Genomic DNA, 9,548 nt, shown 5'->3' on the forward strand with positions numbered 1-9,548 from the left:
GACGCGCCAACAACAACGACCACACAACCGTGGGTGTACGCAGGCACTTGCTCACGGCCTCGCAGCTGCCCCCCATTGTTGACGCACGCACACCATGCCCCACTTGTCACTAAGGGGGGGGGTGCTGCGGGACTGGAGTGCGTGTGTGTCTCTCACGTTGTGGGCGTATGCATGTGTGTATCAGCGGCGGCGCATTGCGTTCCCGCTTCGACTCGAGCTTTATTCTCGAGCTCCTCTACAGTGGGCATCGACAGCCGTGGCTGCGCGGCCTGCAGTCGCCCCTGCAACGCGCGAGCGAGCTCAGGAGTACACTATCAGTGCACTGTACATGTCGGAGTCGTTGCAGTGAACATGATGTGTGACACGCGCGCTTGCTTTTGAGGATAACCTAGCGCATGCGAGATCGCGTGTAGAGTGGAGGCAACTGGAAGCATTCCAGCTGCAGACGTGACGCCCACGTGCCCTCATATCTCTTCATCCTCTCCTTTCATCGTTTGTTTTTCCGCCTTTTTATCGCTGTGCTCGCGCCTGTGCCGCCGGGGACGGCGCGGGACGCATGCCTCACCTCTGCAATGGTGTTGCTGACTCTTTTCGCTGCTGATTCACAACACAGCTCCGTCATCATCTCTCTCCCGTGTGTGCCCCGCCATCTCACCTGGCGGCATTCTCCCCTTTTCCGAAATACTGTGTGCGTGTGTACTTGGAGTTACCTCACCCGGAGCCATGTCCCACCACATGAAGATTAAGGATCTGCGCGAGAAGAGCAAGGATGATCTTCTCAAGACGCTGACGGAGTACAAGAAGGAGCTGTCGCAGCTGCGCGTGGTGCAGCAGACGGGCGGCGCCGAGACCCGCCTGGGCCGCATCCGCCCGATCCGCAAGAGCATTGCTCGCATTCTGACCGTGCTGAACCAGAACGAGCGCAGCAACCTGAAGATGTTCTACGCGGACCGAAAGCTGCGCTGCAAGACGCCGAAGGTGCTGCGCGCGAAGCTGACGCACCGCCGCCGCCTAGCGCTGAAGGAGAACGAGAAGAACCGGAAGACGTCGCGCCAGATGCGCCAGGCACACAAGTTTCCCAAGCGCGTGTACGCCGTCAAGATCTAGGATTACTGGGCCAAGTGAGAGAAGCCATGGTTGCAGCGGAAAGATGGAGAGCTCCCGCCTCTCCGCGACGGTGCTGAAGAACGCTGGCTTATGATGAGCAAAAAACGATCAGCGCGGTGCACAGAATGAAGTGCGGTGAAGATGAAGAGACAACAGGAAGCCATGGCCCTGGAGGTAAGGGGCAGGGAGTGGGTGGCGGCAGTTGGCTGATGCTCAGACGCACAGATGCCGCTGCCTCTGTCCATCTCCTCTTTCTCCCCTCCGTGTGCACCTATTCTCTTACCCGCCACTGCAAAGCAGGCGTGGTGACTTCCTCTCCGCCTCGGCAGAGTGCGGCCTGCACATGGGGGTGTCTCTCACACACGCCCGGCCGCGCCATCGCCCTCCTGCGGGCGTTCCTCTTTGCGGCTCGTCCACGGCGCCTTCGTTCCTTGGTTACAGCGCTTCCTTCGTTTTATTTTTTTGTTTCGCTTCTCATTTCTGCGTCGTGTCGACTCCACTACCAGACATCCCAAACCTGAAACAGAAAAAAGAAACGAAGGCACGTGAAGCGAGCCGACATCGTCATTAGCGATCATCACAGAGAGAGAGTTGAGGATAAGAGTGACGGTGTGGCTGTATCCTCCCTCTCTCTGTGTGTATGCCACGCAGCACTCTTCGGCAACACAGGTCCCCGCTTGTTTCACAACCTCGGGATCGACAATGGGAAGCCTGCAAGATCAGCGCCCCTCGCGCTGATTACGTGCTACTCTTCTCCGAGCTGCGTGGCCGGCTGTGCGGGCACACGCCATTGCAAACCACGGTTGATCCCCTCTTTCTGGCCTCTCCCGCTGCCACCTCGAGTTTCTGCCATGCCGTCTGCTCTTCTACTCTTCGTCTTTTCACGCACGGCACGCGCTTGTGGTATGCCTGCCCCTTGTGGGCTCTCTGCTTGGCGCCGCCTTAGGCTTTGGGCGCATTCCTCGCACACTGAGTGGGCAGCCTGCGCCGGCGCCACAAGTACGCCGCCCCCTCTTCCCTCCTTCGGTGGCATCTGTGACAGTGCGGAGGGGCCGTAGGGGAGAGGCAGGGGCAGGTGGTACCGCCCTACGCGGAAAAGGACGAGCACACACACACACACACACACACACGCATCCACGGAGTGCTCCTTTCCTCGCGTTTCTTATCTTCCTCTCTCGCCTGTTCTCCGTGCAGACATGCCGCACCCCAAGGAGAACGACAGCGATGTTCCGGCCTCGGTGGAGGTGCCGTTCCCGACTTCCCTTTTCTCGCGCAGCGCCAGCAGCAACACTGCACAGCATGCCAAGGCTGTTGCTGAGACACTATCGCCGGTGCCGAGTGCGTTGGGAAACGGAACTGCTGCCCGCCAGCACGGCGCTGTCGCTGAGGAGGTTCACATGCGCAGCGCATCGCCGACCCTTCTGCAGTCGGGCATAGACGCGCTGCCGGCCCTGCGCGCCACAGAGACGCGACTGCGGCAAGCGCAGGAGACAGAGCTGAGCGTGCTGTTCCGTTTGCGACTCCTTACGGAGGCCTTAGTCGGTGCCGCGCGCCTGTCTAACGCGCTAGCTGTCGCAGGCGCGGCAACGGCGGCGGCACACGGGAGCGGCGGCGCTGAGGACGTCAGTGCGCTGCCCAGCGAGGGTACATTTCGAGCTGCACTGCCGGCCGTGATCGCTCGCCCCTTAACCACTGGGACTGACGAGGCGACGCGCATACCAGCGGAGGCGCGCGTCTCGATGCAGTGCGTTGATATGCCGGCAGCAGGCCTCTCCGCAGCGGCGAGAGGGCAGTACGCGGCTCTGCGCCGCGCTCTTGCACGGCACTTTTGTGAGCCGGAGGACGGGGACGTGGGCGGCACGGGTGATGCCGCCGCCAGCAGCGCGCGCACTCCAAGCACTGCGACACCGGAAAACCCTCAGACCATTGGGCAGTACGAGGCGACTCCTTCCGTGCTCGGCTCGCGGACCACTGAAGTCGTCGACACCAGCAGCACAGACGCGCCAAGTACCCACGGCGTTGTCGAAGACGGGGCAGGCGCTTTCAATAACCCAGATACTCGACATCGTAGCGCAGTCGAGGCGCAGCGGCGCACGCGTTTCTTCAGCGAGCTGCGGTACTGCCCGCCGTCCCCACCGCAGCGATCAGTGAGCCCACGCAGACATCACGCCTCGACTGCTTCTTGTGATCCGGAAATGTCGACGGCATCAATGAACATGGACAGCCGCAGCGCATCGCGGGGCAGACGAGTACCCCACTCGCCGCCATCATCTCATGTGCGTGGATTGGCGGATAGGCTTGTAGACACAAAGAGGGGCGGGGGCGCCGTGGCGCCGACGTTGGCGCTGCCAAAGCCTTCGCCGGCCTATGTGGAAGACTCATGCGCGGAGCCCGCCGCGAAAGGAGAGCGGGACGAAGTGAGGAAGGAGGCGGAGGGCGGCCACCGTCGTGAAGAGCCAAATGAGGCTGCGCTAGCGTCACACACGCCAGCAGTATCACCAAGTTTTGCGACGGCGCTGACATGCGGACCCTCACCAAATGCGGTGAAGGTTGAGCCTTGCAGCCCTTTGTCTCCATGCATTTCTCCGCTTTCAGCTCACCGAACCTCCGCGGTTACCGCGTGGGAGAGCAGCGCGGTCGCTGCTCCCGATGGACAGCTCTCTCAGAACACCCCCACACCGCCGACGTTGAAGTCGTCGCCGCACCGACTCTCTCAGCCACTTAGCGCCACCCCTACCTCGACCTTTGGCGACGCGGACGAGGAGGGGATGTACTTTCCCATGCCTCCGCCCGCCAAGACGCATCGCCGTGTTGAAGTCGATGCCGAGCTTTCATCCCGCTTCCCTGCCATGGGCAACGGTGGTAGCGCTTCTACAGGGGCCGATGCGGCTTCCGTTTTCTCCACAATGTCGAGTTCAACTGCCTCAGCGCCGTCCCTTCGTCGTCGTCTAGCCTTTGACGGTGGCCATGACGAGCCGGATGCCGAGTCAGCAAGAGCGCCCCACTCGGAGAAGCGCGGAAGGGCGGCGATTTCGTCGTCGATGCACATGAGGGACAGAAGCCGTAAGGAAGCACCACAAACGGTGAGCGCCGCGCGCGTTATGCCACTGTCACCGACGCCGACGTGCGTGGTGACTGCCACAGACATACTTGCCACCATCACTGCCCTTCCACGCCCATCGTCATCGTCGTCGTCGCTCCTTTCAAAGCGGGCCACTGCGCGGCGCGCACATCGTGGCGGCAAGGAGAGCAGTGCGACGCGTAAGGTGAATGCGTCGCCTGCAGAAGGTCAGCCGACGCATCGTGGCGTGTACAAACGGAGACGGGGGAGGGGTGGCGAGTGGGGACTTGTCGGCATGAGTGATGAGGTCCTTGCGGCGGTGCCGTTGGCGGGTTTGCCATCTCTTGGCATGGATGTGTCGTTGAGCGCTGCCGCTGGGTTGGGCCGACCGGTGTGCGAAGAAACTGTCAATGACCGACATCGGAGATCGAGGACGGCACGCCGCACCGAGAGTGACGGCCATCAACGCACAATGTTCGAGGAGGAGCACGTTCCCTGTGGCTACGCGCGAACCCGTGAGCAACGGATCGAGGGCGTCGTGCGGGCAGAGCAGGTGCTCAGCGCTGTGCGTGCAGCGTGTAGCCCACTGCCGACTGCATCCTCACAGACCCCTCCGCGATGCCTCGGGGCCGACACCGAGTGTGATGGCGCGCTGCTGTCCCCCTCGCCGCCTCTCTCGCAGAACACACCACGCCAGTTCTGGGACATTAGCTTCCCTTGACAGCCGAGGGCGGCGAAAGACGAGTCGACAAGCGTCGGCGAGACCGAGACGATGGCAGAGCAAGTGCGTCTCCCCCCCTTTTCCGCATGCGCGTACAAGCAGGTGTAACGCGAAGTAAAAAAAAAACGGAGCGCATGCTCACTGCGCGACACGCGCTGCTGCTGCTGCTGTTTCGGCTGTGCACGCCTGCTTTCCCGCTCTTCCCTTCCCCTTTCTCGTAGCCATCACCCCTTTTTTTCCTCGAGCGAATAGAATTAGCAGAAAGAGGCTGCAGAGGTGCGCGCTGCCACCGCCGGCAGGAGTTTTAGCTACGCCGGTTGGGCCTGACATTCACCGAGCCTGTGGAGCTTCTTCTGCGCGGCTTGAGTGGTGGTGATGTGTGTGTGTGTGTGTGTGTGTGTGGGGATGCCTTCAGCCTGTGCGCCATTGCCTTCTCCCTTTCTGCACCTCCTCCGCCACTGTGCAAGTCTGCACGGAAATCCCGGTTGCGCCGCCACCGCTCCCTGTCTCTCACGTGTGTGCTCTGTTGCACATTGTTGCGCGTTGCATTCCTCTCATCTGTGCTGCCGTATGCGTCTCTCGATCCTTCACTTGCCCGCAAAGCACGCCAACACTCACCACGGTGCCACGGCCACGACGACGGCAACATACACACGCAGGAGGGACAAAAAGGAAATCATCGCTGTGCCGGGCACATTGCACCCCCCCCCCTCCCCCCCTCGGTGCTCCGGTGGCGGTGGCGGGGCACACGCGTGCTTTCGGCGTGTTTTATCGCCTCTATCTTCTCTCTACACTTGAGCGTGTGCGTGCGCCCGCTGGTAGGTCGAACAGCAGTGCTCGCCGCCATCTGCCCTGCACCCCCCTACAACTCCTAACCCTGCGACCGCCATCAGCATCATTGAGAGCTCTGCCATCCCCGGTCCCGCACCTCGTTCAATTTCGCATTATCTCACGCTCGCTCCCCTCCTGTCCTTATCGCGCGCGGTCGTCGCCTTTGCTCCTCGAACTTTGGTTTTCTAGTCCGCACTCACTGACCGGCAATGTTCACCACATCCAGCTCTCTCATGGGCGGTGCCGGCGGCCCGTCGGCTCGCCCACCCGGCGGCGTCTTCGCCGGCACACCCGGCGCGGTTGCAGCGCGGCTGACACCGAGCCAGTACTGGCTTCGTCAGCGCCAGGAGGCTGTGTTGGCGGAAATGATCAGGATGGCCGTGCCGCTGGACGCGCAGGGCAATATGGTGGCGGAGCGGTACTCGACCGCTGCCGCCGCCTCTGCTGAGCCGGTCATCACAACGTGGCGTCTTCTCATCTTCGACGACTGGGGCCGCGACATCATTGCGCCGCTCCTAAAGGTCGGCCAACTGCGCGAACTTGGCGTCACCCTGTACCTGCACATCGCCACGGAGCGTGATCCGGTGCCGGGGGCCCCGGCCATCTACTTTTGCGCGCCGACAGAGGAGAACATCACCCGCATCGCGAAGGACTGCGCGCAGAACCTGTATGAGTGGGTCTACCTCAACTTCACAACGCAGATCCCGCGACCGCAGCTGGAGTTGCTGGCGCAGCAGCTCAGCGCCTCGCCACTAGAGTCGATTCGGCACATCCACGTGTACGACCGCACGTTGAGCTACGTGGCCTTGGAGGACGACCTCTTCTCCCTCATGCTGAACAACTCCTTCCCGCTGCTTAACAAGACAAACGCCAAGGACGAAGAAATAGAGACACACCTCAATCAGGTCGTTCTGGGCATCTCACACGTGTGTCTGTCACTGCAGGTGCTGCCCATCCTGGTGCACTCCCGCTCCGGCGCTGCGGCGGAGGTCGCTCGACGGCTCTCTGTGCGGCTGAACGACGCGCTGAACGACCGGCAGCTGACACCGGCGCCCTCCTCGGTGCTGGGGCGGCCGCTGCTTCTTCTCGTCGATCGCTCCAGCGACCTCGCAACGGCGCTGCACCACCCCTTCACGTACCGCGGCCTTCTCGTCGAGATCGGCGGCATGAAGCTGAACAAGTGCACCATCACCACTCCAGACGGGAAGGACGAGATACTCGAGGTGGATCCTGACAAGGACGAGGTCTACCGCGAGAACGCCAACCTCGAGTTCGGCACTGTCGGCGGCAACATCGAAGCCGCGCTGCGCCGCTACAAGGAGGAGTACGCCGCGCTGGCACAAGAGGCACCCGGCGGTGCCGGTGGCATGATGGGCGACGGCGGCGACGGCAACGACATGTCGAAGCTGCTGGCGAACGCGCCAGCGCTGGCGGAGCGGAAGCGCTGCCTCGATGCCCACACAAAGCTTGCCTTCAGTATCCTCAGCAAGATTCGCTTGAGGCACCTGGACCACTACCACGGTGTGGAGCTGGCCGTACTGCAACAGGAGGGGCTCGACGAGCAGGAGTTTCACAACCTGCTGACCAACAGCCTCGGCACCACAGAGGACAGACAGCGGCTGTACCTCATCGCATACCTGATGTGCGCCAAAGAAGAGGAGGCACGCTACGTGCAGAGCCACGAGGGCGCCGTCAGCGAAGGGGCCGCCGGCTTCCCGGCTCTTGCATATTTGAAGCACCTGCGGAACTGGTCCCTGGCGACGCAGAGCCCCAGCGCGGCGCAGCCGAACCCCAGTCAGGGCTTTGGCTGGGGTTTTGCGCAGCAGATCGCCAAGAACATTGCGAGCTCGCTGGGGAGCAAGACAGAGACGATGCTGCCGCTCACGAAGCTGGTGGACGCACTCATGCAGGACGGACCTGGCGGCGCGCCAGGTTCGGCGAGCAGCGGTGGTGCAAGCGGTGTGGGCGGCTCGTACAACAGCCCGACGAGCGCACTTCCTGGTGGCAGCAGCGGCGCATCCGGTAGCCTGCGCGGCAAGCTGCTTGAAACCGTCGAAGCGTACGACCCTCGCACGAAGAAGCCGGTGGACCTGCGCGAAGCGGTCTTCTCGCAAGCGATCGTGTTTGCCCTCGGTGGTGGCAGCGTGGCGGAGTACGACAACTTGAAGGCATGGGAGGCGAGCAAGCCGCGCAAGTCGGTGATGTATGGCTGTACATCGGTGATCTCTGGCGAGGACATGCTCCGGCAGTTAACCATCTTGGGTGCATCGCAGAACCCGTAAGGGCCTACTGCATATACTCTGGCGTGTGCGTTTATCGATGGCGTTGCCATCATGTAGGCTTGCGCTGGCCTTGAGGTGTGCTGTTGCGGATGCTGCCAATCGTGTCGGATGTTTACATGCGCATCAACTCTTGTTTTAAGCCTGTTCGCCCCCTTTTCTCCTTGCCGGTCGTCTTCGCCCTCACTTGGGCCAACGTGACGAGGGACACCGTTGGGCATCTCATTCCCCTCACACACGCGCCCCGTACCCTCCTCTTCTTCCTCGTGCTTGCACGCCGACCTGAACACACGTGTGCGTGTGCGTGTGTGCCTCTCACGCGGCAGTAGCGGGGTACTGTGCTCTATGTTCCGTGTTCTCCCCAAATGAACGCGACCGCCGGCACCGCGGCATCAGCCCACGGCTGAACCCTTCCTCCTCGCCTCGCGCTCTGCCGTCGCCGCACGATGGGTAGCGTAGCGCGCTTTGGGGGAGTGAGCGCACAGGCGCGCGGCTTCCTTGCTCTCCAGAATAAAGGCGTGCCAAGGACATACCGAGGACGGCATACGGGCTGCCGCCGTCTCGCACTCGATGTCCCATGCCTCCTTCGCGACCCGCCTGTCACGTGCATCTCTCTCTGTGATGAAATTCGATCCCAACAACGTTGTTCGGTCCTCCTCCTCCTCCTCCGTCTTCTTGTCCGCCTCCTCAAACTGGGTGGTCACGGGTCGTCAACAACGTATGTGACCCCTCCCCCCTCCCCCACGCACACACGGCCCGCAGTCTCATTCACGCACAGCGCAGCACGCACAGTGTCTCGTCCTCTCTATTTCCATCACTCTTTTCGACTGTTTCCACCTCAACCCCCTCGCACACATCCCGACAGCAACAGAAGACAGCATTGGAGAGCGAAGAGAAGACGCGATACACACCCACCCACACACGCACATACGCATATCAGAATTTTGAGAAGGAAACACAACAGACCGAGAGGAGGATATACGGGGCGACATAAAGGGCGAGGGCGGGAGAGAGAGACGTACATACACACGCACAAGTACAGAGGGACAACCTCTCTACACGACCACAAACTCTTGCGCTTTTATCCTTTGCGCCTCTCTCGCTCTCTTTGTCCCCCCCCTCTTCTGCACCTCCTCCAACACCTCCCTCCCTCTCCCTCCCTCAATAGCCCTGCGCGCTTCCTCTCGCAAGACAGCCTTTGTTCGAGGCTACGCACGCGCTGTGACGCGGACGTGCAACGCCATCATAGGCGACGGCGGCGGCAAGCTTCGCAGGACCTCTTTCGTGTGCCCGCGCGTCGCCCGTGCGTGCGCCTTGATATTTTTCATCTCTGAGCGTGAGCAGGGGCTAGCCCCCTCGAGTCCTTCATCGATTGCTTGCTGAGAACTCGCTACCAGCATTCGGCTCGCTCGCTCTTTCCGCGTGTGCCTGTGTGAAGTCCGCTACGCTTGCTCCCTTCCCTCTCTCTGCCGATCTCTCTCAGCGCGCTTTCATTTCTTCGCGCCACACTCCGCCCTCCTCCCGCTCTGTGGCACCTCTGTGCGTGTGG

General features: G+C 61.9%; 3 protein-coding genes across 3 annotated transcripts; all 3 read left to right on the forward strand.

The window, feature by feature from the left end:
* Positions 1–723: 723 nt before the first annotated feature.
* LINJ_26_2360 (putative 60S ribosomal protein L35) lies at positions 724–1,107 on the forward strand (the record flags this gene model as incomplete). Its single annotated transcript, XM_001470536.1, has 1 exon — positions 724–1,107. One exon carries the CDS (start codon positions 724–726, stop codon positions 1,105–1,107), a length of 384 nt encoding a protein of 127 aa, XP_001470573.1.
* A 1,196-nt stretch (positions 1,108–2,303) lies between these two features.
* Positions 2,304–4,889, forward strand: LINJ_26_2370 (conserved hypothetical protein; the record flags this gene model as incomplete). The annotated part of the gene is made up of 1 exon (XM_001470537.1): positions 2,304–4,889. The coding sequence occupies one exon, from the start codon at positions 2,304–2,306 to the stop codon at positions 4,887–4,889; it is 2,586 nt and encodes an 861-aa protein (XP_001470574.1).
* A 1,064-nt stretch (positions 4,890–5,953) lies between these two features.
* On the forward strand, positions 5,954–8,002 carry LINJ_26_2380 (putative sec1 family transport protein; the record flags this gene model as incomplete). The annotated part of the gene is made up of 1 exon (XM_001470538.1): positions 5,954–8,002. One exon carries the CDS (start codon positions 5,954–5,956, stop codon positions 8,000–8,002), a length of 2,049 nt encoding a protein of 682 aa, XP_001470575.1.
* Positions 8,003–9,548: the final 1,546 nt, after the last annotated feature.

The sequence above is a fragment of the Leishmania infantum genome, chromosome 26, assembly GCF_000002875.2.
Source record: "Leishmania infantum JPCM5 genome chromosome 26".
Classification (NCBI taxonomy): domain Eukaryota; phylum Euglenozoa; class Kinetoplastea; order Trypanosomatida; family Trypanosomatidae; genus Leishmania; species Leishmania infantum.